At 39.7% G+C, this 27,955-nt stretch overlaps 1 protein-coding gene and 1 long non-coding RNA gene across 10 annotated transcripts; one reads left to right on the forward strand and one right to left on the reverse strand.

The window, feature by feature from the left end:
* The first annotated feature begins 3,341 nt into the window (after nt 1–3,341).
* On the forward strand, nt 3,342–27,722 carry MARCHF7 (membrane associated ring-CH-type finger 7). Of its 9 annotated transcripts, none has more exons than XM_081198958.1 (12): nt 3,342–3,562; nt 9,244–9,399; nt 13,138–13,296; nt 15,745–15,919; nt 16,365–16,529; nt 17,628–18,735; nt 19,247–19,416; nt 20,780–20,889; nt 22,560–22,673; nt 24,368–24,416; nt 25,764–25,911; nt 26,857–27,722. In XM_081198958.1, exons 2-12 carry the CDS (start codon nt 9,247–9,249, stop codon nt 26,861–26,863), a joined length of 2,358 nt encoding a protein of 785 aa, XP_081055084.1. In that variant the 5' UTR covers nt 3,342–3,562; nt 9,244–9,246; the 3' UTR covers nt 26,864–27,722. The 9 variants fall into 9 exon arrangements, 7 of the variants coding, with proteins under 7 accessions (XP_081055084.1, XP_081055079.1, XP_081055080.1 ...); XM_081198953.1 differs by lacking the exon at nt 25,764–25,911 and adding an exon at nt 4,207–4,286 and having other exon boundaries at nt 3,344–3,562; nt 26,854–27,722; XM_081198954.1 differs by lacking the exon at nt 25,764–25,911 and adding an exon at nt 4,233–4,286 and having other exon boundaries at nt 3,344–3,562; nt 26,854–27,722.
* Nucleotides 13,789–15,738, reverse strand: LOC308589753. The gene is made up of 2 exons (XR_014009470.1): nt 14,778–15,738; nt 13,789–14,711 (listed from the first exon to the last, which is right to left on the reverse strand). It is a non-coding gene; the product is annotated as an uncharacterized lncRNA (long non-coding RNA).
* Nucleotides 27,723–27,955: the final 233 nt, after the last annotated feature.

Here is a 27,955-nt window from a genome sequence, read left to right on the forward strand (position 1 = left end):
ACTGCTGCCATGATAAACAGCATGGCAGAACATCTGTAGAATGCTCTGCTGGTACACTCTACCAAAGATATGCCAGGACAGTTACAACAGGGGAGTAATAGGGAACGAAGCATTACTGGAGATAACAACCAATGCTACATGCTATACTCTCCCAGATCATGACTATGTCCCCATTGGGTAGTTGACGTCAATTGGGACTGGTAGGGCCAGGGAGCCCAACAGTAAGTGAAGAAAACCAACAAGAGCCAGACATGTATGGATAGAGATGATTCTTAAGATTCTGTAGTCCTGGGCCATTTAGGACTTTAGAGGTCAGAATCAGTACTTTGAATTGAGACCATAAACAAACTAGTGGCTAGTGTAGATCACTGGGCATTAGCAGGGCCTAAAAAAAAAATAAAAATGTCCATCTGCTTGTGTATGTCATCCCACCAGGGTGTGCAAGGCAGTTTAGGTCCCAAAACTAGATTTGAATCAGAACAACCAGTTTCATCAAAGAAAACCTGGAGATGGTTTCCCACCATGTGCTTGCCTAAGGAATTTAACACAGGGTTGCCTTTTACTAAGCGTATCGAGTTTCAGCTTTCTATTTCTTACGGAAGCACTTGTAACCGTTTTTGCTCTGCTATTTTGCACCGTATTTTTTAATGCTTGTGTACCTTGAACAACAATCTGACGCGCAGAAATCTACCATGTCCTTGGTTGGAGATGTGTCTGCTAAATTTCTGTGTGCAAATTGGATGTTAGCAAAACAGGACTGGGGCCAGTAATTAATGAGTCAGACATTTGAAGTCATCTTTATAAATATGATAAAAAAACCCAAGGACTATGAGTCAAGGGAGTGACCTTGAGTTAGCAACTAGCTACTTATAAACATAATATCATTTCCCTCTCCTCTGATTGTATTTAGGACAAACATAGTATTTATTGAATGGAATTTAGAGATTGTTTGCAAATTTGAATTTTAAATCCTAACTAATGAAATAAATAGCATGTTGAAATGTTAATGCATGGAGCTTTACAGTTTTTATGCTTGTTTATAATCTTGGTGCTTAATATTAGGCTACATTGTTGTTGTGCGAAAAAGTAGGTGGTTGATGATCTAATGGGGTGGATTTTGAATCATGGGACAAACTTACCCAACCAGTTTCCTAAAGAGATGAAGGCTGAGCTTCAAACAAAAACTGGTATCTAGCTTATGATAGAATTCTTTTCATCCTGCATGTAATGTTGTCCTTATTATGAACTTTGACGCTAATTTGCATTGATTCAGAATTGTCAGAATGTTTCTTCCTTCAGGACTTTGGTTCTGGAAAAACAGGTTCAGTGGGACTATAGTTAAGGAAGGAGAGTGTCAGATTAGCTGGGAAATATTCTGTGTTCATTTTCTTGTTATTTGTGAAACAGCTTTTCAAAAGTGAGAAAGGCATTGACTTTAGCTTCCATAATTCTGATGACTATAATATATTCATTATAACTGTGATTAATGAACAAGCCCAGGTCATAAACCATGGCTTGATCCTGGCTTGTTTAAACTAACCACCGTTCCCCTGAGTTTGGATATAATGGGAAGCTGTGGTTAATTTAAAAGCAGAAGTAAAAACTTCTGATCTTCTATTTGTGGCTGCACCAGAGCTGGTAAAGGGAAATGTGTGACTCTGAGGCTCATTCAGGTTTACTCAAAGAGGTCTAACTCTAAACTATAGCTTAGAAGTGCATCTGAAAAAATCCTACATGTACAGTACTTGAGCAGTATATTTAGGATATAGCAGCAATGCTTCTCCTTCCAGCTCTGATGTGTTTCTGTCTGACCACATAAGGTAAACTATTCCTACTTATCAGAAAGGAAATGTGGGGTCCTAGAACAGTGCCTTTCAGTCTTTTTACGCTGAGGAATATTTTCTATTTTGACTTATTTGTTGAAAAACGTATGGGCATCTGCTGTAAACCTCTAAGCATAGTAGAAGATTCTGAGCTTGTTCTAAAGTAAACAGCCAGATGAATTGAAACTGCATCCTAAAATTGTCAATATAATGATGCTGTTAGCAAATTCTATAGTTAATACAGACTACAGATCTACCTCATTTTTTAAATAGACCTCTGTGGTACATAAACTGGAGGCAGGGGCAAAAGAGTAATTTAGAGAGGCAGGCATACACTTATTAGGAATAAGTGCTTCTGAGCCCCCAGGAATGTTCTTACTACTGGAACTGAGCTTAACAGTCATTTCCTATGAGAATCCATGCCTAGCTTTTATCCAAGCTTTCTTCATTTCAGCTGACTAATTAAGGAGGGAGAAAGGTGTAGATTAGAAGTTTGGCCAGGTGTGGAAGATCGGGGAAGAGAAGTGAATTTGGTGTTGCGCAATCTTCCCTAGTGCCAATATGCATAACACTGTGCTTTGCTTATAACCTGCCAAAAAACAACAACCACACACTGTTGCCCTTTCTCCACACGTAAGAACTTCTCTAGTTCAGTAGGGCTGCAGTCCCGTAAAATCAGCTGTATTGAACTCCACGCAGCTTGCTTCTGAGATGTGCACAGGATTGCACTGTTGGGTTGCAATCCTACAAGATAGAGGACCCAACAAACTTTAACATCACCTACATGAGATTTAGGGACGCGGGTGGCACTGTGGGTTAAACCACAGAGCCCAGGACTTGCCGATCAGAAGGTCGGTGGTTCAAATCCCCACGACGGGGTGAGCTCGTTGCTCGGTCCCTGCTCCTGCCAACCTAGCAGTTCAAAAGCACGTCAAAGTGCAAGTAGATAAATAGGTACCACTCTGGCGGGAAGGTAAATGGCGTTTCAACCCGGAAGCTGTATGCCGGCTCCCTTGGCCAATAAAGTGAGATGAGCACCGCAACCCCAGAGTCGGCCACGACTGGACCTAACGGTCCGGGGTCCCTTTACCTTTTACTGTACATGAGATTTAATTCCAGGCGGGGACTTAATTTGCGAACGGGTCACTGAGGTATTTAAATTGGGATAAATACAAATTAAAACTCGTGTGTGTGTGTTTGTGTTTTGTAGGGTGGGGTGGGAGATGCAGTGTAGTAGTATTCTGACACCTCTAAAACCGCCGCGTGGACCTTGCACCATTTAATTCAACGAGTCTCAGCGACCTGTACAGATAGAACCGCGCGCGCACACACACGCGCGCACCCCGGGCGTCATTCCAGCAAGTGACGTGCGTCATACGTCACACGCCCCAAGGGTAAGTGTGGCCCCACCCACAAAACCACAAAAGCACCAGCTCTTCCGCTTTCCCGGCAGCCTCCGGGCGCCTCCTCGGCACACATCGACCTCACCGGAGATAGTCACGAGATAAGGGTGGGGGAGGGTGTTGTATGTGCGTCGACGCCGGTTGCGGCTCCTGCTCTCGCGAGAGTAGTTTGGGGAGAAGCTCGCGGCGAGTCGGGGCCGTTGGCTCGGCGGTGATTGGCAGGCGGCGCTGGGTGGCTCCCTCCCCTCCCTCGACTCGGCGTTGAAGCGGCCGCCATTGTCGGATCAGCCAGCAGCTGGAGGAGGAGGAAGCAGAGTCGGAGAGCGGCAAGCGGCGGTGAGCAGCTTGTGTCTCGTGTTCCGTATCTCATCTGGTGGGGTGGGGGGCACATGGGGCGAAGTGGGGGCAGTGCTCCGTGTCGGGGCTGGAGGCGAGGGCCACCGTTTTGAAGCTGGAGGCTCCATCTTGTGTGAGAGTGAGTCGGCAGGAGCCCTTGGCCCAGTTCTCGTTTTCCCTTGTAAGGCTCTGAGGGACTGGCCTGACCCCCCTTATCCAGCAGTCTTGATGGCTACGTGAGCAGAAAATAAAAATAATTCCTCTCAGGCAGGCGTACCTTTTTTCCTTTTCAAATGCTTCCCAACCATGCAGTCGAGGAGGTGGAACTGGAAATTCTCACTGGCTTTCGCCCCATAAGTGTGCCAAGAAAAAAAAAAGGAAGGGACTCGTATTACTGGTTTTCAACCGTAGCACTGTAAACATAACAACAACACACGGAGTACATATTGATTTGCATTGCCTGTTTCAAAAAGTAACAGTAGGGACAGATATGCAACTAGGTTCGTTGATTTAATTAGTCCTCTCCATAGAGATACATGTGTTATGGGGTTGGCAATAACTATGCAGCCTCTAATACCTCCCCCCCCAACTCTTACCCTGTTGTTACGACATGTTGTACTCTTTCCATTTGTCGTCTTCATCAGGTTTATGTCTTGCCCTTCCTCCCAAGGTGTGTACCTGGTGTTATTCCCTATGTTATCCACGTGTCAACTCTGTGACATAGGTAAGGCTGAGAGCAATGGGCGTTGGAATTGAGGCCCAGGTCTCCCTAGCCCATTTCCAGTTCTGCATCCAGAGCATCCCTTAGTTTCTCAGCATCATTTACATGTCTTTGATTATTTATGTCGAATAAATGCTCTGGAACAAGCTTTGACTCATCTAGCCTTTACGGCATTGCCTTTCTCTTCCTCAGCTACGTCCCACGGGGCAGCTTGACACAGATTCTGGGGCCGCTCTGATTCTCCCCCCCCCCCAAGAAGCTAATGGAAAGATCCTTGTTCTAGTTTTTCCATTTCCCTTTTCTCATGTCCCATTGTGTGACACTTTGCTCCTTACAGACTTGTTTCCTCTTCTGCAAGGGGGTTACAGAGACCATTGGCATAAAATTGTCAGCAGCCTCACAGGGCTGCAATTTTTGCATGCCTCTGCATCCCTTGGTGAAGTTGCCCACAGATGAGTACTGTGTCACCATTGAAAAAGTATTGTGTTTAAGGTGGCATAAGCTGATAAACCTTGGGTTGTGGTCTTTACTCAGAAGTGGCTTTTAATACAGTGGTACCTTTGGTTAAGAACTTAATTTGTTCCAGAGGTCCGTTCTTAACCTGAAACTGTTCTTAACCAGAGGTACTACTTTAGCTAATGGGGCCGTCGCGCCACCATTGTGCAATTTCTGTTCTCATCCTGTTCTTAACCCGAGGTACTATTTCTGGGTTAGCGGAGTCTGTAACTTGAAACGTCTGTAACCCGAGGTACCGCTGTATATGAAAATCTTGATGTTACAGTGATGAACATGAATGTATAATTTGTTCTGCATTTACTACAGTTATGTAATGTAACACTACTCCCTTGTTTAGGACATCCAGCTCACACTTTAAAAGTGGCCCGAGAGAACAGTAAGTTTTGTTTCCTGCAGCCCATCCTGAATTAGTGCTAAAATTTGGAGTAGTGCTATCTTACCGGTAAACAGCTAGTTTAATCTGCAGGGAACTAGATCTGTTTTCAGTAACTGCTTTGACTAAGTTTGCTCAAGTAATGATGTTTATCGTATGTGGGTATGTTAGAATTTGCCATGAGGATGAGAAGAATCCTTACATTGCCCCAAGATGGCTGCAGTGACTTAATGGAAGTGTTGTTATATTAGTTTAGCTAAATTAGTGCCCTAGCTTTATGTTCAGACTCCTGTTGGAGAAATATTGAACATAAAGTAGTTCATGATATTTGCTCCCTAATAATTTATACTCTGTGATGTTTTCCCCAAGACGGCCTTCTTTGTCTCAGGATGAGATAATTGCGAAACTGCATTAGAAGGGAGAATGCAGATGTAAAAATTTGCTCCTCAGGAGAAACATTGCTTAATTAGATGTGTTCTGTATGGAACAATGTGTGTTGCAAGTAGGTCTAAATCATCACTGTCAGTGTTGCAAGAGTTTTTTTGGAAGCAATATTGCAGGGAGGAAGTTAGGGAAGTTCTTAGAGCCAGCATCAATAGCAGAGTTTTGTTGGTAAGCTGCAACTTTCTTTGCTGCAACTTCACTTTACCATCTTCAGAATCTGTTTGCCATGTTCTTTTCCTGCCATTGTAAACAGGGAAGGAGGATGGCTTCTTTAGCTGGATATAGTCTTGCTTAGTTAGAGACAGTTTTGTTTCCTTCTTCCTCCAGTTTTTACTTGTCTGGGGCCAAGTTAAACATTATGGCAGTATGAGTGTGGGTGGGGTGGGAAAGAAAAGCAATACAGTAGTCTTCTTCAGAACTCTCTTTATCTAGATATTTTTATCCCAGTTGGGGTTACATTCTGTTTTGGAGACAACTGGGATGAAAATATGAAGCGCAGTGGTGTGTCCACTATGTGTCCACTGTCAGCAAGGGTAATTTTCAGCTGACATTTGATAACTTTTACTATATATTGCACTGAGCATCTCTGTTTTCTCCTAAGAACTTCAGCCAAACCCATTACCTAAAACGATCTCTTTCTTGGATACAGAAAAAAGACAAGTGATAAACAGTTTGTATTGTTTTCAACATTGTGTACTCATGACTTTTACATTGCTACGTCATTAAAACCTACTTTTAGCTTCAGGCACCATTCAAAAGACTTTTTTGTACAGTTATTCAGTCAAATTTATAAGCTGTTCCTTGAACTATTTGAATGACATTAGCAAAGTATCTGTACTTAATCAAACAAATGTGTAATTGGATCAATCTGGTAGATTTGAACTCTCAAATGCCTCCTTTTAAGGCCTCTCATCAAAAGTGCCTTCGAAAACTTTAGCAGCTGATGGGTAATGTGAGAGATAAGATAATGGTTAAAGAAGAGGCAGTGATAAAAATACAGCAACAGACTTAATCAGGGAAAGAAAGAAATAGTAGAGTCTCTTAGGGAACTATGTTGGGAATCACGGCTGCTTAGCTGATTTCTAACAGTAATTGGTCAAACTTCATTGAAGGTAGATACCAGTGAGCCATGCAGAGATGCAGTGCATTTCAAAGTACAGTGGTACCTCGGGTTAAGAACTTAATTCGTTCTGGAGGTCCATTCTTAACCTGAAACTGTTCTTAACCTGAAGCACCACTTTACCTAATGGGGCCTTCTGCTGCTGCCGATGCGCGATTTCTGTTCTCATCCTGAAGCAAAGTTCTTAACCCGAGGTACTGTTTCTCGGTTAGCGGTGTCTGTAACCTGAAGCATCTGTAACCCAAGGTACCACTGTACAGATGCAGGGAAAAGGAGATTCACTGCTGTGACTGCCCTGCTGATGATGGGGAAAAGGGGTAATTCTAGAAGCATATAGTGACACTTTAGATCCATTGAATCCAAATCCTCTTGTACTCCAGAACTGGGAGAAAGCTATGTCAATTTTAGAGAATGTGCAATTCCCCTCTCCATTGGAACCAGTGGGTAGGGGTGGTACCTTTTTCAAGGACCCTCCCCCTTCATAAGATTGCTCTGCCCATAAACTTGGAAAAAGTAATGCAGTCCCAAAACTACATGACTATTAACTTCAGTCAAATGGGTAGATGATACAGTAAATATTCTTTAAGTGACTCAGTTCTGAAGTGTACAGGATATTGTTGGCAGGACATGAGCAAAACTTCCAAAGACGACATAACTTTTAAATGGCAGGAATAAAATAGCAGTTCAGGAGAGGAAAAATATTTAAATGTAGTCATTGCAGAAGCAAACATAAGAAAAAATACAGTTCCTTAAAGTAAAATACAATATGCAGAAAAAAATAATAAACGTATAGACTGAATTCCAGTTTTGATCACACTGCATCTTTTTGAATTTCTGCCCATCTAGTCCTCATCTAGTCTGGATGGGCGTATGGAAGCAGTCTTGGGATAACTGAGTACCTGATCTGGCTTGAGTCCTAAACAAAACATTATTCACAAAACATTATCGTGTGAATACAGCATGAGGCTTCATTACCTCAGACAAACATGCATGTTATGCCTTAAACTTTAGAGTGGAAGGTTATATGTGCATTCTTAACATAACCAAGAAAGAAGAATGAGGAAGGTACTGAGGCCAGAAAAAGGAAGGAACTGGTTAGATGCAACTGAATGTGCTCAAACCAGAAGGTATTGCTTGATGAAACTTACACTTTTTGCGTCTGCACACAAAACCATCAGTTGTGACTTCTCAGAAGTAGAGGGAAGAGTAATAGGAAGGGAAGAAGGGGCAGTCATCTTTTTTTAAAAATACAAAAGGGAACCTAGGCAGATCATCACTATTTTTTGTCAACTGTTGCCTGTTGTAAATATGTTGAATGAGCAAAAAGAATTTATGTTTACAGTATAGCACACACTTGGCTTTTGATTGACTTTGGTATGTACAAATGTTATCATACTGTGTGTCTATGGCCTGAGCAGGTGCTGTGTTGGCGTACTAATGTTCCATGTATAGTGGCCATGGGTTGCATTTAAGCAAGACACTAAGCATGTGCAATGATACCCAGGAAGTTCTTACAGTCTGAATGTACAGTAATAACTGTACGTGACTTAGAAAATCACAAAAAGCTCATTCCCCCAAAGCCAGGTGAACTTGTCTGTGCACATTTGTGAGTTGATGGAGTGCTGAAACCGCTCTGTGTGCTTGCTTTTTCTTGTTTTTTATTATGAAGTAAGTTACATTTCCACTAGGTTACACACAGGGTATTTACTTTCAGGGCTGTATATCTTGTGAACAGCTTTTGAAATAGTTTATTTATTACCAAGGTTATATGAGCTTCTTCTAGATAACCAGGTTAATAACTTTATTAGAAGGTAGCAGGTGCTCAGTGTTGACCTTCCTGAAACTTTATTATGATACCTCAACATGTATGACTTTTCTACTCTTGCATATCACACATTTCAGAAATGCCAGCTTCTTTAGGTTTACTTCTAGTAAGTGCTTCCTTGTAGTTTTTAGCTGTGACTTGTCAAGCTTTGACTAGGTGTGTATTTGTTACTCCAGTTCTATGAATAATGTCATCAGAGGGGAATGGTTGTCATTTTTCTGATCAGCAGGTAAAACTCTATAGTAAACTGGAACCTCTTTGCCCCAAACTGAAACCACTGTTGTGACATTAATTGGATAGCCAATTTGGGGTGTTGTTCTTAAAGCCCCCAAACTTCTACTTGTGTTGTGTCTCTTCAAAAAAGTTCAGCAAGTGTTATAGCATTGTCCAGACTTTGATTTTGTTGCTGTTTAGCGACTGTAAGAAGGCATTATCCATTACAGTAGACCAAATGATTAAGAGGCTGCAGTTTATTTCCAAGTTTCTGAAATGTATATATTTGCTTTGTACTTAGATTTAACCTTAATTTGTTGATCCTCAGGTTAGTGTATAAACATTTGTGCAAAGCTTAATGTTACAAGCCATATGAATGCTAAATTTATAACTTGTATTGTTGTATTACTACAAAGAATATGCTCCATTATCTAATTGGAAATATAAATATTTTTTTCATATTGCATAGAATATGGAATCAAAGCCACCAAGAATTCCAAGGAGGGTATCCACTCAGCCATCCAGTTCTCAAAGTGCTAGGACAGGAGCAGGAAATGGAGGAACCAGTTTAACTGACTCATATCTTACAAGAGAATCTTCACTTAGATTGGAACCTGGATGCCAAGTAAGTAGTATTTGATGGTGATACATCCTTCATTCAGCTTCCGCTTCTGAGTTTCTGCTCAGGAACAAATGAGTGGACTTAAGTTGCATGAAATGGGGATACCTTGCTAGGAAAAAGAACTTTAATCTGTTTAACATGTTAAGATATGATCATGATAAGATGTCCAAAAACATCTTCTGAAGCCTTGATAGATTTATTTAATACCAGAAATTCTGTCACTTGGCAGTTTGTGAATGACACAGATCTCTTCATACTGATTAAACCTTAGGTGTATGTATTAGTCTTTTATACAGATATTAATGGTAACTTTTATATATTAGAACAGTGTTTCTCAAATGTGGGTTCCCTAGCTACTGTTGGACTACAAATCCTATCATCCCATACCACTGGCCCTGCTTAGCTAGGGATGATGGGAGTTGTAGTCCAACAACAGCTGGGAACCCAACTAAAAGTGCAGTTCTCAAATGCACAAATCCTTTGTCTTGGACTAAGGAGCCTGAGTGACGTAAAGTGTAAAAGAAGAAAAGAAAAAGGGGAATGAAGTTTACACCTATTAAGCCTATAAAAAGTATGCTTATTGGTTTTGGGTATTACGCATATCTCAAGGAAATAAATAAAAAGTGGAATCTGTTTTGGTACTGACAATTTGTTAGCTTGATTGTCACATCAGAGTTCTGAAATTAAGGTTTTGTGGAAAACAAGCACAAATCCTGCACACCTTTTTTAGAACGGTAAATTTGGTTAAACTAGTCTAATCTCCCTGAGTATGGTAACTGCAGTGGAAGGACGGGCTATGCATTTTCTAAATATATATTTTTAAAATCTGAACAAAGCATAAGGGCTACATTCTACTCTTTAGTGGCTACTTTATAGGGATAAGCTTAATTTTTGTATAGCATTAACTGTGGTAGGCATGCAAACCATGTATATCTTCTCCCTCACAGGATGGGTGCATTAATACCAAGGGGTATTAGGGCAGAGATAAAACCTCTTTGCCAACTCAAAAACTGAGATGACCTGTGCTTTGTGGCAGACTTAACCTAGCCCCATCATCATGATGTACAAATAACACCTTTTATTTTTTTCCATATTAGTGCATGCCATTTAGTCTTAAACAATATAATGCTGTCCCTGTCCCTGTTATTGGGTGGTCCATTGACAGACCACATGACCATCTCTGAGTGCAAAGCTCACTGAGTTCATTCTATGACCCGCACTTTCCAGTTCAACATATAAACATTCTTTCTGCCACTTATATTCCTTCCCCACCTGATGGATGGACTTCCTACAGGGCAAATGCAACACTAGTAGTGCATGCTAGGTATTTGGTGATAAGTTCTTAGTAAAGAAGATTGGCTTGTTTCCATAACTTCGCAGTACAAGCAAGCAACTGCTGTACTGCTGTAAAAAAACACTTCTTTTTCCCTCAATTGCCAACATACTGTCTATATTGTCAATATACTGTCCATAATTAGAATATATATATGTGGCCTTGGAATTTCTCTTCCAAGTTCACTTTTTTGTATTCTGTATGTGTAGAACGCTAGACTACATAGTGCAGTATTGCTATTTTAAAGCGTTATCCTAAAACAGGGTTTGGCTTCAACTGAAAAGTGGTATTGGGAAATAGTTTATTTTGTAGGTGCTTTTAGCTATCTTTTTTTTGAAGAATTAGCAGAATTAAGCCTCTAAATATAGAAATGCTTGTGGCTATTTTAAGCTTTAGCATTTCTCTGTTAAGAGTAACTTACAAAACAAGGACTTGGGCAGGGATTATAGCTCTTTCTCAGTTTGTTTCAAGTAGATTATATAAGCAGGAATTCTCCTGTGGGAATGTTCTTAAGACTGTCTTACAGGTATGACTACTTGTAAAAAAATGAGTTGCATTCCTGCAACACTTTAGAAACTTAAGTAGGTGATTTAACTACCATCCTTCAGTTAAAAGGAGGCTTTATTGAATTCAGTGTTATTTGATTTTAAGTAAACATGGGTAGGAAGGGGCTCATAGTCATATTTTCTTAGCCCCAAATACAACATTTAAAATGCTTTAAGGCCATTTTCTCAAAGCATTTTAAGCTGCTTATGTAAAATAAAAAATAATCAGAGAAATCAGCCAATAGAAAACATATGCAGTCCTCACAGAGGGTGGGCAAAAAAACACAATTTCCTCACTGTGGTAGGCAGAGCATTCCAGAGCTACAAAGGTAATATCTAGATAGCTGTGTGCCTTGAGTCACATTCAAACAGTACAAGCCTGTGGTTCGTACTGGTATTTGCACTGATATTGAAAGAAATGGCCATTTGGGTATATTGGTCCCAGACACTAAAGTCAAAAGCAGCATTTTGAATTTGGTCTGATAGTCTATAGGCAGTTACTGCTGCTGCAACAGCGCAGGGTTTAAATAAGTGTTCCTTGTAATACCTGTCAAAAGATGGTTCTGGTTATTGTAGCAGATGAAGTTTTGAAGACATTTTCATGGACAGCCTATTTAAAGTTCATTGCAGAAGTAAAGCCTAGAAATTATAAAAGCTTGTATCAGGGTAGCAAGTTCAGCTGCATGTCTTGTAATATTCTACAAGACATTCTACAAGTAATATTCTATTGGAATTTTTTGAGAGAGTGATCCATCAACGATAGTGATTATTAGGCCTTCAATGAAACACCTAATGGGTGTTTGGATAATTTCAATGGGATAATTGAAAATGAATATTCAGAGTATCAGAAATGTCAAAATGTGGCCCAAATGAAATGTAAGATGAACAAACTTTGCCTGGCTTAAACCATCTTCCACTTAAGGGCTTCTGGAAAGGCAAACGTGAGGAAGGAAGTGAATAAATGCTGTCATTCTAGATAGCTCTTCCTCACAAGGGAATTTTCCTGGACTGTTCCTTACCCAATGTACTGTAACACATTTCAAATATTGTGTTGGGAATGTTGACCTTATATGTACAGGTACCATGTTCCTGGTGTGGCATATAAATTTTATTTATTTATGTTACTATTTATTCTTTTATCCCACCCATCCTTCTGAAGGAGCTTGCTATACAAATACAATCAACGCAGAACAATAATAAAACCAGTGTGAAATAAATATTTTAAAAAATGCAGTACAGCAGGATGCCATTGACTGTACTGTAAAACTCTGCTCCAAATTAGGTCTTGGTTGCCAGTATATCAGTGTTAAGCACACCAGCACTGCTGTACTCCAAGCCACAGGTCCCTGGCAGGCTAATCTTGCAGTTAATTGCAATTCCATTTATTTGTGATGATAGATATGCTTTGCATATTTTCTTTTATCCTGCCTGGTGCAATGTTCAAACCAGCCTCAGGCAGTAGTCACCATGGTGATACACTGTTAGCAAGATATTCATTCCTCTTAGTCTAACAGAATCTAGTAGAGTAACAGTACTTAACTGTCAGGTAAGTAAGTACGCCGAACTGACACCCAACATTTGCAGCTTTTAAATTGATAGCTTGAGTTCATTTTTAAAGATTTCCATTCATGGACTAAAGTACAAATCCTACTGGGACACATTCATTTGTGTGGTATATCACAAATCTATAAAAGTAATCGTCCTTCGTCCAAAAAAGTACAGGAGTTGCTTCACATTATCCAAAGTGTAATACTCTGGATACAAACATAGCTTTTATGTACTTATTAAAACCATAAGGATGGTAGCCATAGATGGAACTCAACTTGATGTCTTGAGCAGAAATGTGACCATATTACTTTGTAGGATTCTAGTCGGTTGCATAGTTCCAGTAGAGACTGGGCAATTGGAGAAAGAGAAGCATATGAAAGCCCGTGGAAGCTTCCAGCTTCATCTCCAACTCGCTACTCAGGAACACTTGATCGTCCATGGTCTGGAAGATTGTTGGGAAGCAGAAACAGACTGGTAAGACCTGCTTGTATCCTAAATATTTATTTTAAATGTTTTCCAAGTTTACAGTCACATTAAACTAATTTATTGTAAGTAAGTTTCAAAGAAACATGCAAATGTTATCAGTTGTCTAGTTTTGTGTTAGACTGCAGTTGAATTGCAGAAATGTAGCTTTCTCTTAGGAAACTAAGATGCCTAGAATTGCATTAGAAAAATCGAAGCATCTGTAAGTATCTGTGCTTAGCCATTATGGACTTTGTAGAATCCTGTTTTGCGAACATTACCCACAAATTACTTAGTTTTTGCCTAACAACTCTTTCCCTGTAATATTTTGCCCATGCCCATTGGGTACGGAAGCTCCGCTTTTGTTCTCATCTGAAGAAGCAGTTAGATTAGCAGACATGAGAGAAGGCATTCTTGGGGTGGCCTCCAAATATGGAGATTAAGTACAGCATTTTATATGTTATTTCCTGCAGTGGAAAGGTGATTTGTTTTCAAAAAAACAAACCACCAACAACACTTTTTACATTGTAACAAACAGTGCAGACTTTACTTTTTCAGTATCTGCATTCAGTCTAGAAGTTTCTAGCTTTTGCTCCGTGAGTTACATTTCTGTGTAAGTGCTAGAGAACATGTTGTAAGCAGAAAGCAGGGAATGGGGTGGAAGAGATGAAGGGGATGGAGACATGTGTCTGCAGCCGCCTTGAGTCCTTGTCAGGGAAAAAGGTGGGATATAACAACAACAACAACAACAACAACAATTCTAACATAGAGAAATGTAATAAAAAATAAGCACACAAGTATAAATTCACCACCACCACCAACAATTCTAACATAGAGAAATGTAATAAAAAATAAGCACACAAGTATAAATTCACCAGCATATTTATATATGATATAAATAGTGCTAAATTTATTTTAAAGAGTTGGCATTATTTCCCACACTAAGACTCCAAATTAACTATTAATTTAGATTTAGATGTATATCCTGCTTTAACCATCACAAAGTGGCTTCCAAAAGATAAAATATGAAACCACATAGCTATTACAACAAAATAGAATACATGGAAAAATGCTTAACCACCAGCACAGAGGCATCCTAAAAGCTCTGCACAGCTTTGACAAAACAGTGCTACTGCTGCAAATGCTTTGTTGCTAGTAGATGAAAACCTTTCCCTTGGTGATGGTACCTTATAATTCTTCAGATCATTTTAAAATGGGAAGTGGATGAAGGTGGTAACCTGGGGAAAGGCACTCCTACTATATTCAGGGTCTAGGTTGCAGTCATTGAGGTTGCAGTCCTGTACACCAAGGGTGGGGATCATATGGCCCTTCTGATCTTGCACTATTAACTTCCATCATTCCTAACCATTGGGGTTGAAGAAAGCTGGAGTCTAACAACATTTGAATTTCCACAGGTTCTTCACCCCCTGCTGCTGTACATACTTGCCAGGAGAAGCCTCACTGAACTCTGTGAGACTTTTACATGAGTAGACATGCTTAGGATAGTACTATTGAAACTTGAAAATTTGACGCAGATTCAGCCTAGAATCAAACCAGCAGCTAATGCAGATAAAAAGAGCAGGTGTTAACAAATGTCACATCTGGTTCCAACCAGGAGCTGCACTATGGCTTTCTGTGTCTGATGACATTTTAAGGGGCAGCCACATGAATGCATAAATTAAAATCCGAGAAGATTTCAGAGCATGTAAGACATTAGCTTCTGAATGTGAAAATGAATGATAGGTTAAAAACAGTTTTAAGAGAAACTGTGCTAATTGAACTGTTTTCTTTAAAACTTGTTGAACTGTGCTAAAGGGATTGTGTGTATATCCTTGAGAATGGATCTAACCATGTTGTATAAATAGTAAGAAAAAACCTTTTAACTAGTAGTACTTAACAGTGAATACAGTCATACCTCGGGTTGAATGCGCTTTGGGTTGAGCGTGTTCGAGTTGCGCTCCTCGGCAACCCGGAAGTAACGGAGCGTGTTACTTCCGGGTTTCTCCACATGCGCAGGTGCTCAAAATGACATCACGCGCATGCGCAGAAGCGGCGAAAAGCGACGCGTGTGTGCGCAGATGTGCCACCGCTACTTATGTTTACTTCTAGATGCGAACGGGGCTCCGGAACGGATCCCGTTCGTATCTAGAGGTACCACTGTAGAAATATCAAATCCTGTGTTTCTGGTTGTTGGACTTGGAGCCCTTTGCACCATCTCTGATTCTGAAGCTTGCTCCCAAGTCTTTAAAAAGAGGGAGGGAAGATCACCAATAGATATTAGACTTATTTTTAATACTTTTAAGGGTAAGCCTGCTCTTTTTCAATCTCATTCATACAAGCCCTTTTCATTATATAACCCAAGCATTTTCACTTTGATTTGATTTAATATTCTGCTAGCTTATTTTTTTAAGGCCCAGTATTTTGCAGAAAAGTAGTAACCTTTCAAAACATTGTTTGTAGTCTACATCTTCATCTTCACCTCTTACATCTTCTTGGTTTGGCGAATCTGAAAGAACTCAGGGATCATATTCTTCAAGACTGCATAGCCAGCAACAGGATACTGATTCTAAGAGACCTAAACTTTCTTATACATCTACCTCTAGTGTGAGAAATAATGGTTTAAACACAGTTTCAGGTAAGTGATGTGCTAAAAGGTATAAAATGATGTGTATTTATTTTGTTTTATACTGAAGCTAGCTTCTTGCTATCCATGCTCTTACACAAGCACAGTTGTCTTGTGGAAACTTAAAAATTAACAAATGTTATGGCTTTTTGTGGGGTTGAGTCTATTTCATCAGATGCATATAGCATCAGATATTATTATTATGCTCCTAAAATATGTATTTGGGGCAATGAAATACGTATAAAGCATTCCACAACCAGTTTCTAGTATAGAGTGGCTTTGACTGATCGACAAGTAATGGCAATATTGCCATTACAATAACTATATTGTTGTGCATAATTTTCAGAAGAGAGAAGTGTATTTCAATCAGGTCTAAAAACACAGCAGTAAATATTGTGTGTTTAAGACTTTTATCAAGGAAGCAAGAATACATATGTTTTTCACTTCTTGATTTTAGATTCCCCATGGAGATACAGCGATGTACCCAGATCTTCATCCATGGTACTTGGATCATTAGGAACTGAACTTGCAAGAGAGAGGAGAGAGCTGGAAAGAACAGAACCATCTATTAGCAGTCTTGTGGACTGTAGTCACAGAAATGGTGACTTTTCATCTTCATCATGTATGTATTGTTTCATTCTGTTTATGAGGTTCAGTCTATTATCTGTTTTTGCTTAGATGAAGACACTGTTCTTGGCTCACATGGCAGGATAGAAATTTCAGGGGGTTTAGAATGTTGCTAATTGTGAACGGCAAAGTTTACTTAAAGAATCCTTACGGGTTGAATGTATTGGGCCAGTTTTTTTAAAAAAACTTAACTTCTAGTCCCGTAACTAGTTTAAGCTAATAACATACCATTATTGAACAGTACTAAGGATATGGCTTCCTAATTGTGCACTGTCTCCAGGGATGCATTTGTGGGAGGAAGGTATGCTCATCCTAGGTTTGGGGGCACATTTGGAATTTTGAGAAAGTGCTGAGGGTGCCAGTCCTAAAATGGCTGCTGCTAAGGGTGTGGCCTATTTAACACAAAATAGCTGTCACATCCAAAAAAGTAGAATAAGAAAAGAGATGGGGGGTGGGAATGGTTCAAATTTGGTCAAAACAATTTCAAAAACTTAGAAATGTTAATTCTTGTTGCTTCTCTTGTCTTCTGCTGGTGTGTCGCTATAGAGAAAATAAAATATAACTGAACCCAGGAGTAATTTTGAATTGCTACAGCCAGCCATACATGCGTATAGTCACAAATAAAAAGACGTAGTTAATGCTGGCTGGCTGGCAGTTGTTGTTGTTGTAATATTATCTTTATGGAATAGAAAAGAATAGAAATACACAGAAAATAAATAAACTTACCAGAGTAGTAGGGCCAGTTGCTACTGCACACTGTCTAATTTCTCAAATGTTGGTTGTGAGAATAAAATGGGGAGGGGGAAGGCTGAACCAAGTATGCTGTCGTGAATTTCTTGGAAGAAGGGCATGCTAAAAATGCAATATATCAATATAATCAATCATGTTCTAAGCAAGACCAAGGGTTGTAGCTCTAGCATACTTATATGCCAATAAGCCCCACTGAATTCAGTGGACTTATTTCTGAGCAAAGATGCATATAATTGGGGCCTAGTTAAAAATGCACTTCTTGGGCTCCAGTTATCATATTTGGTTAGTCTTATCTGCACAGCAGTATTTTACAGTTGACTTTTTGTGATTCTTATTATTGTAGATCTTCAGGAAAGATCTTCTGCTTCGTATGCACAGGGAGCAAGACCAAAAGAGAACTCACTGAGCTCTTTGAGGCTGAACACATCCATGAACCGCCAGTTGCCTTCTGAACATCAGTCATCATTACTCTCTCGAGAGCATAGCTGGAATTCAAGATCTAACTATGTCCCAAGAGAAGTAGAATCTTCTGAAAGGAATATACAACCAGAGTTTACCCTTGGTGCCATGAGAAGTGGAAGCGGTTCCTCAAACAGTTCCGAAAGAGTTATGCCATCCCAAAGGTCACTGAGTGAGCCTCCTGCAGATACTGAAGGAAGGCGTACGACAAGACAACTGTTGTCTCGTTTAGCTTCTAGTATGTCATCAACATTTTTCTCAAGAAGGTCTAGCCAGGACTCATTGACTTCAAGACCATTAGGTTCTGAAGATTCAACTGTTCCAAGAGCTCATTCTTCTACCCAAGCTAGTGCTACTAACACAGCTACAACTTCTGAAGGCACAGAAGGGCAGACTCCTGATGTTTCTCAGGGATTTAGCTTTCTTAGAAGACGATGGGGCCTGTCGGGTGTTTCATCAAATCCTAGTTCTGATTCGGAAGCTGAAAGTTACAGACCCGATTCTGAAAGTAGAAATTCGGGTTCTTGGCTATCATCTTCCCTGAGGAACAGGTGCACACCTTTGTTTTCCAGAAGACGAAGAGAAGGAAGAGATGAAACTGCAAGAACCTCTACCTCTGAAACACCAGCTAGATCACTGCATCTTTTCAGAAGAAGAGAACCTGGTGGGGAGGTATCTCTTGAAGCACAAAGTGAATCCCTCAGGCCTGCTGCCAGGCCACCAACACCTGCAGTACCTAATGGTGTTACACCTGTTGCCTCTGGGCCAGATTCAGCATATGGTAGAAGAAATTCAGGAATATCAGGAATGTTTCCTGGTTCTCTCTTCCGGTTTGCAGTGCCCCCAACCCTGGGGAGTAATTTGTCTGACAATGTTATGATAACTGTCGATATTATTCCTTCAAGCTGGAATCAGCCTGATGGACAAGATAATGACAAGTCAAAAATACCATCCTCAAGAGACCCTGAAAGGCTTCAAAAAATTAAAGAGAGGTAAAAGCACTATTTCTGAAGCTTTTAAAACGGAGTTTTAAATTAATTATAAAACTGATACCATGTACCAAGAGATCTTCAACTTTTTTTTTTTTTTGGAAAATGTTGGTTTTGATCCTAAATTGCTTCTCCGTTTTAACTCAGCTGGGGGTGGGTTTTTCTGCCAACTTGCCTTCATCTGCAGCCCTGCACACCATTCTTAATGCTCCCCAATCCGGAGGAGCAGACTTAGGGGATGTGCATGGGGCTGTAGATAGAAGAGAGGGCAACAAGTTTCATTTGGTGAATATCACCTCTTTTGTTCATGCAAGGAATGTTAGGATCCAAGGCAATGTTCCTGAAGATGGTATACGCCCCCTAGTTAATGGTCTCTCTTCAGTGCCATTAATAACTTGGGTTGGGGAAAACTTCGTGATTGTCTTGCATGTGAATGTGATTCAGATTAATGTGTTAACATGTGAAAAGTGTATTCCAAGTTTTTTCTGCATAATAACTGTTTCCTCTTACTTAGCCTCCTTTCCGAGGACTCTGAAGAGGAGGAGGGAGACTTATGTAGAATTTGTCAGATGTCGTCTACTTCTGCTACTAACCTCTTAATAGAGCCATGTAAATGCACTGGAAGTCTGCGCTATGTTCACCAGGAGTGTATGAAAAAGTGGCTACAATCCAAGATTAACTCAGGTAAGGCAGCTCCTTTTTAGGACAAGATTTTTTCTTAGCTCCTGAGTTGCTCTTCCATGGACTGAAGGCTTGATGCAAAGGGGGCTTCAAATACCTACCTATGTTCCTGTTTCTGTGTGTATATATGATGATAGAGAGACATACCACACTCTTTATGCTAGGGCATTGCCAACCTTTTTGGATAAAAGGGCATATTTCAAATTTTGAGAGTTGTGGGTACCAGTAACAAAATGGCCTCCATGGGGGCGGGGCATAACACAAGATGGCTGCCATTGGGACATGGCTTAGCATAATATTAGTTAATAGTCATATTGAAGCTTTTCACATAGTTGTATTTTCAGACTATAAAATGCTTAACCTGTTTAATTTGTTACTGCTATACAACTTTTAAAGGCACAAGAACCCTGCCCCCCCCCTTGCTGACCTATCAAAGTCTAGGCTGCCATCCTGTACCCACTTACCTGGAAGTAAGCCCCATTAAAGAAAAATGCTTGCTTCGGAGTAGATGATTTATACAATTGTCCTGCACTGAACTATACAATGAATTCTTCATGAATACCTATTCCTTAGTTCCTCCACAGCAGGAGACATGCCTAAATCTCTTTGAAGAGTTTTCACATTTGTCTTTAGCGGGGAGAGGAATTTTGCAGAAAATAATTTACAGGGTTAAATTATTTAATCTCAGATTAACCCCTCACAGGAAAGATGGATCCTGGTTGCTAGAGGAAAAAGAAAGGGCAATTTATGGCGATTCAAAGGACTAGAAATTAAGACAGAAGCGGGGAAATTGCATTAAAGGGGAGGGGAAGATTTGCAATTATTTAGGATCTGAAGGATTTCTATTCATTTACCAATCACAACTCTGACTTCATTCATTGGCTAAAACCACTGTCAGGTGGGAGCAGTCAGGCTGAATCATTTCACAGAAATTGGCTTGGAAGAGTGCCTGTGCACTGTTTTGTAACATTTTCCTGGAAGGGCTAGAGATGCACTTTTTAAAAAAGAGAAAGCTCAAAGAGTCTGGGGCTCTTTGACCAGTGAAGGACTTTGCTAGCACTGCGTTAGCAACCTGCCCCCTCCCCCTTATATGAATCTATACATAAATTTATACGCTTCAGTGAAGGAGAAATACAATGATGCTAGTAAGTGAACTGCAAAACATAAGTAATGCAGCTGAAACTTATGGCTGTTTGATCACTGGCACCAGTGTATTCTGCCTTGCATGTTTATTTTGTATTAATGGCTCAGTTATATAAACAAAGATAAACCTATCTTTCTGTTTGTTAGTGTGCTTTCATATGCCCAGTTGACTCAAGAATGCCTTCACTCTGAAACAAAAAGTGTAACTCCCTTGTTCCCTCAGGTTCTTCACTGGTAGCAGTAACTACTTGTGAGCTGTGCAAAGAGAAGCTGCATCTCAATCTTGACAATTTTGATATCCATGAGCTTCATAGAGCACATGCAAATGAACAAGTTAGTATATTTTGGCTAATTTGGTAAGTGTCAGTTTTGTGCTGTGATTCGGGACACTTTTTTTCCCTAGAAGAAAATATCAGTTCAGGTCAAATTTGATACTGGATTTTTAATTTTCGTAAATAAATCATAAACTACATTTGATATCTACAATGCCCATTTAGAATAACATTCTGACATATGTGTGTATATCTTGGGCTTTGTGTCTGTGTGTTTCTGTTCTAGTTTTTTAATTTTGGGGGGCCGTAACTCAGTGAGCATCTGCCTTGCATGCAGGCAGTTCTGACTTCAATACCCCGCATCTCTAGGTAGGAATGGAAGAGACCCCTGCCTGAAACCCTGGGAGTGTTGTTGCCAGGCGCATGTAGACAGTGCTGAGCTAGATGGATCCTGTGCTCTGATACAGTATGAGGCAGCATCCTATGTTCCTAAGACACAATGCAAAACAAAATAAATGGGAAGCCAGAATGAATATCATTGATAAAGTGACCTCACCTGCTGAGTGGTTCAAGATAAAAGTTGGGATTATGGAATAGCAGAAACAAACTGTCTTCTGACAGTGACAGTGCAATTTTGTCTCAAAAGATGTCTATAGGATGAACTCCTAATAATACATCTGTGGAAGCGTCCTCCTTCCTCTACACTGACCTTCCCTCATGGAGTCTGAAGGGAGAGTGTAGTTCCCCTGAATGCTGTCACAATCCTCCCTGCTCAGTGAGAGATTGTGTAGCTTTCTAATAACGGGGAGGATTTTCAGTCTGAAGCAAAAAGTGTTACGTACTTGCAGTTCCATTTCCCATGCACTATGCGGAAGGTCAAGGGAGGAGGTGATAGGACCAGGCACCATTAATGAATATCTGAGTAGGCTTTAGACGCACTTGGAGGGCAGTGCTAGGTTTCCATTGATAAGTAAGGAGACATCAATGGGGCATTAGTCATAAGCAGTGTGTGTGCTGATGCTAAATATATTTCCCTTCCACAATTTTACAAAATAGGCTTAGCAAGAGGTGCTAGGAGAATTTTTTAAGACGGGGTAGATCTGAGAACTTTGGGGGGGGGGTGTTGAAAGGCATACATGTGCAAACCTACCTGCCAACAAATGAAATTACTAGTGTCTTTGACAGAATCCTCCCTGTTAAACAGGTATAATATACTTGTGCATCTTTCTAAACAATATGCGGATGAAACCTTTTTGTGTCTCATATTCATTACTATATAAACACCAAGTTGTATTAAGCTTCAATATAAGTTTTATAAATGTATAATGTATTTTCCTTTTGTTTTTTAATACTTTATGCTTATTTGAATCATTACATTTAATTTAGATTATAGTTTGAGTTTTGGATATTTATCAAGGGCACCCTTTGTTTCGCAGAAAGGAGCCCAAAAGACTTCCCATTGTTTAGTGTGGCTCTCAGTTTTCAATTTTCTCAAGATGTCTACTTAAATATACAATTAGTCATTTTAGTGAGGTGTTGATTTACTTGGAAGAACGGTCTTTACAAAGCAGTTTCTTTAAAAGTGCAATCATGTTAAGATTGGAATCTTTGATGGATATTAAGCAATAATGCTCCTGCATGTTTTGGGATAATATAATCAGTGTAAAACAGCACTCATTGTGCATTTAAGACAACTTAAATGTTTGACTTGATGATACCCTCTCTCTCCAGGCAGACTATGAATTTATCAGTTCTGGGCTTTACCTTGTAGTATTGTTGCACTTGTGTGAACAGCGCTTTTCAGATATGCTGGGAACTACAAGTGAGGCCAACACACGTGTCCGGGTAAGTAAGTGGTGCAAACAGCTTCTGTGGCAGAAGCAGATTGTGACACCTGTTAAAGCATGTTTTGATATTTTCTCGAATTTCGTACTGGTCAGAATCAAAAGCCACACTCCCAGCTGGGGCTTTCTGGTCATTCTTGCTGCAGTCTCTCATGCCCCAAAGCTGCTCACTAAGGTCTGAAGACCCTCTGGAGATGTTATATAGGAAATGCAGCCATGTACACATGTTCTATTGGCACAAGTCCTTCCTGCTTGCATATGGGGTTCTAGTTATTTCCTAAAGTACTGCTTAACAAACAAAGCCATGATTCAAATTGGGGAGATTAAATAGGCATTGGGTGCTATCTGAATGTAATTTTAAAGTTTATTAAGAGTACATTAAGGCACATTTCCCAGCTTTGGATCCTCAACTGGACTCCGTTCTTCTCCAGCCAGCACTACCACTTGTTCAGGATGATGAAAGTTGCTCCTTGCAGCCTCTGCTTGTAGATAAATTGACCCACTGCCTACGAAGCTCCATGCAGCCTCTGCTTGTAGATAAATTGACCGACTGCCTTTTCTATCCACTTTCCAGCCCTTGATACCTTTTTTGAGCAGACTTTGTTATATTTTTTCTTGATTGACCAATAAAAATCCCTAGAACAGTGCCTGTTTGGGAAAGGATTTTATTTTACCTTCTAGCAAAGTCCCTTGGGTGGCTGGTGGCATCAGGATTGACTAAATATGCAGGAGTTGATGACAACTATCTATGCAAGTTTTTCTCAACACCCACTCCTTCCTGAACAAGGAGTTTCATCTAATGATAGATTTCATCCTGTTACAATTATAGTACTTAAGCAAGATTTTCTTACACTCTTGCTCGCTCAAAGGGTGTCCTTGACAAATACGCAAAAAACCCCAAATCCAGTCATTCTAAATAATTGTTCTAGTTTTGGATCTGAAGATCTGCATGTATTTCCATGAACTAAAGACGGTGCTCATCTTGTCTATATAGTAAACTAGACTGAAACTTGTAAGTAGGTTCACAGTCAACATATGTCCGTTTCTAAGGCCTAGCTCATACAGTACTCTTCTACATGCAGTTAATAACTTCTGCATTAAGAAACTTAACATGTGAATTGTTGGGTCAGTTTCAGCCATGCACATTCCCACATTTTTGTGGAGAAACTTACATGTGTGAATTTCTGGCTCACAGATACAGATGGTGTTTCCTAGGCCTTTTAAAGCTTCTGCGATTATCAATATAAGTTAACAGTGTCTGATCTCCCTTCACCCCCTTGGCCCAGCTCACGTGTTTTTCTATAGGTGTGCATTCATGGGGATAATTGGGACTCTTCATTAGCAAGATAGACAAAAAAGTATTATACACAACACATAGTCATTCTGTGGAATCTGCTTCCACAACAGGTAGGGATGGCCAACAACTTGGATGGACAAGGCTGTGTTCTACCTCCACTATTGGAGGCTGCATGCCTCCTACTACCAGTTGCTGGAAATCCCATGGGTATCTGGTTGGCTACTGTGAGAACAGAGTGCTGAACTACATAAGCTAGTGGCCTGATGTAGCAGACTGTTCTTATTGGGAAAACTTAAATTCTTCAATGGCATATATATGCTTTGGGGTTTATGAATTGTTTTACAGGCCTGCGGTGATTTACAACTTTTAAAACTACCTTATTTCTGTATTATTTCTAGTTTATTAATCTTGCAAGGACTCTTCAGGCACACATGGATGATATTGAAAGTAGGTGGCTTCTGCTTGTTTTAGTTTGATTTAAAAGTAAAAGATGGAAGTTTATTCTTGTTTTGTATCTATATGTATAATGCTGAGTACTTGGCTGATGTGCAATTTTCACGCAGCTGTGACGTATACGTAATAAAACTGAAAGGGAAAAGCGCCCATTAAAAGCACTCATTCTTGACTGGATTGTTCCTTTTAGCAAGACCATTCTGAATGAAGATAAACCTCTCACCGTCTCAATCTGACTTTCAGATGGACATTAGGAATTTGTCTAGATGACTGTCTCCTAAGAACAATGTCTGCCTCTGAATAATGTAATCAGGTTCTCAGGAGTGTGTACTTCTATAATGAAATCTTAAGTAACTTGTAGAGAGGTGTCCTTTAGAGGTAATTACGTTTTTGGGAAGGGCTGCTGCTTTGTAGGTGATGACTAACTTGGTCATGTCTAGTATAAACCACCTGACTTTCTGCTTGCATTTTGGACAGAATATGCATTAGCCAATTATAGCACCAGTAGAATAGCTGTAACTTACATTGCATGTTCCTAGTAATCAGTCTCTAGTATGTATCTATGCTGAAGTGTTAGTGAGGAGGGCCTGAGATCTATAGTTGCTTTGCCATACAGTCTGTGGTGAACCCGTTAGTGGATCAGCAAGAGGAAAAAGAGGTGAGCATTTACAGTTGTTAAACTTGAAGTTATATGTAGTTTCTTGTTCCCTGTAAACCCTACAGCTGTACATTCCCATGCCCCCTTTTCTCTTCCCAATGAGTAGGAATCTCAATAGTCTTTGATACCAACTGAAGTTGAATTAGTCCAAGCTGTGTGCTTCTTTTGGTTCTGCTTGAGCTGATGAAACCCTGATTACAGCAGAAGCCAGGAATTTGTGAGCTGGCTCATAGAGCAGAATGTCTTCTTCAGTGTTTGTGCAGAAACGCTTGTATTTGTAGAGAGGAGAAATATAGTATTGCCAGGAACCAGCTGCCTTTATTTTTCTCTTCCTTGAAGCTCTCTCATATGTTCTTATTTCAGCCGTGCTGCTCTTATGGAGCAACACTATCTACCCTCCTTTAATCAGTTTCCAATAGTTGCAAATCATTTTGCTGCCCTCTTTAAATACCATTTTCTAGTTTGCTGCTCCTACAACTATAGCTGTTTGGTATAATTTATTCTACTTAATGGATTTTTTGCTTCCTTTTCAATGAATTTTGGGAACGTGTAGGCCACTGACACACTTTGGGTGGGAGCAACTGGTTTGGTAGCTATTTAGAAAATGTATTATACTTTAAACACAAGTGATTCAGTCAGACTCTTCCCATATGAACTGCCCTGGACCCTGCAATCGTAATCAGAGGCCCTTCTGCTGCGTGTGCCACCTCCACAAGAGGTCTGGAGGGTGAAACACGAGAACAGGCCTTTTCTGCAGTGGCTCCACACTTGTGGAATGCTCTCCCCAGGGAAGCTCACCTGGCTCCTTCGTTACATATCTGTAGGCGCCAGGTAAAAACATTCTTCTTCTCCCAGGCCTTTGGCTAATTAAACAATCTATGGCCTTTTAAACTGGGGGGGGTATTGTTTTTGTGTGTTACTATGGTATGTATTTTTGTGGTTTTTTATATTTTAAACTACCCTGTAATCTTTGAAGGGCAGTATAGAAATTTAATGAATAATAATAATTGTTTAGCAACTTTTCCTTTCTGAGGGACGTGGAGTTAACCTTTGCTTCTGCTAAAAGTGTTTCAAAATGTCATTTATTGTTAATATAGTGCAAAATCACACAGTGCATCGTACAAAGAGTTATGTCCAGCATAAGCATACTTTGAATAAATCCACAGTAATAATTGAATTAAATTAGGGTGTATTGATCTTAGTGAGTCTGCTCTGAGTATGACTTAGTTGGATAGAACTCATAGACTTGCTAGAAAACTTTGGACTGAAATGGTTAAAATAGAAACTAGGCTATTGTGGTGATTGGGAATTTCCTCTTTAATGTTGTTTAAAGGATACAATTAATGGGTACAAAAAAGTATGATGGTCTTATTTTAACGATTAAAAAAATAGGTTACCTTAGGACATTTCAGAAATACCTGACTTCTCTGATCATTTTCAATTTTTTCATCAATAAAATGGAACGCTTTACCCTCACCCACACATTGGGTTTAAAACACATTTGCTTCCATTTACTTCATGGTGCTCATTAAATATTTATTTCATTTTCGCATAAGCATGTGTAGGTGTTTTTCCATTTTCAGTTCAAGAGAAAAGATTTGTGTGTGTGTTGTGAAGCATGACTGTGGTTTTCAATTTAGGAAGCATTCTATTTGGAAACACTTAATTAAAATTACATATATGCTATGTTAAACATGTTCGTGTTCAAATTAAAAATTGCTTCCTGTACCTTAGAGTTGTAGAAAGGTTTTTGATTGGGTTGTGTACCTTCAGCAGCTTCTGATGATGATGATTCTGAAGATGGTGAACTCGACAGAACACTTGATGCTGCATAAATGTGAATGGAAGGACCGGGTGGATACTCAACTGGCACAAGTACCATCAGTATGCATATGTTTTGTAAAACACACTGAATGCTATTAGATTTCTGACGCATTGCTGAATTCAAAAATTTGCTGTTGCACATTGGTATCGAGAGACCTGCAAGTGTGTTGTTACTCCTTTGAGATTATGACATGTATGCCTTCTTCTAAAATAACAGATTTTTACGTGTAAGGCAAATGATCTCCTTTTGTATAAACTTCTTACAAGTAATCAGTTAAACTTCTGGAAAATGTTTCTCAACTTTTGCTCTTCTACTGGCTCTAAGTGGTAACATTAAAGTGTGTTTTGCAAGTCACGGGGAGGAGATAGTTCTGTGTTAGCTTTCCATTTTAAAACACCTTTGGGAAGTCTCTTTTATTTTGCTTCCAGTGTTAACCAAGGTTGAGTGAGGGAATGAATGGGTTCTGTGAAGTTAGTGTTAAATTTCTAAGTTTTTCTTGAGGAATGTTTAACTCAAAGCAATAAATTTGCAAGGGGCTACTAATAAGCATTAATTATGGCTTTTATAAGTATTGATTTTGAAACTGCTGATTATATTTGATAATATTGTATAGAAGTTCTGGTAAGGAATTGCAGTTGTAAACACTTGCATTTCAGCATTCCTGGAAGGAATAAAACTTATGGTTTAGAATCTTAACCAAGCTATTTATCTTAATGAACCTTTTTTAGAACCCACATTCACTGCTGAAGCACTGGTTATCAATGTGTTTTCTAGTGTTGTCACTTGTTTGTTAAATAAAAATTACAATGCATACGAATTGCCTGCCTTCTTAAAATACGGTAGATAATAGTGTACAACTTGTCTTCTAAATTGCAGTCTGCATTTAAGTTCTTTAAAATTCTGGGGAGAATTCAGTCTTGTGTTCTTCTGATAGTTGATAGTTCTGTCTACACAGGTCTTTCAGCTTGTCAAGACAGAACATCTTCCGCGCCTTCAGGGAAAAAGGATTGGGAGTAGTGACATTGTAGGATGCTGCTCATTATGTCACAC

Source organism: Podarcis bocagei, assembly GCF_964188305.1.
Source record: "Podarcis bocagei genome assembly, chromosome: 1".
Classification (NCBI taxonomy): Eukaryota; Metazoa; Chordata; class Lepidosauria; order Squamata; family Lacertidae; genus Podarcis; species Podarcis bocagei.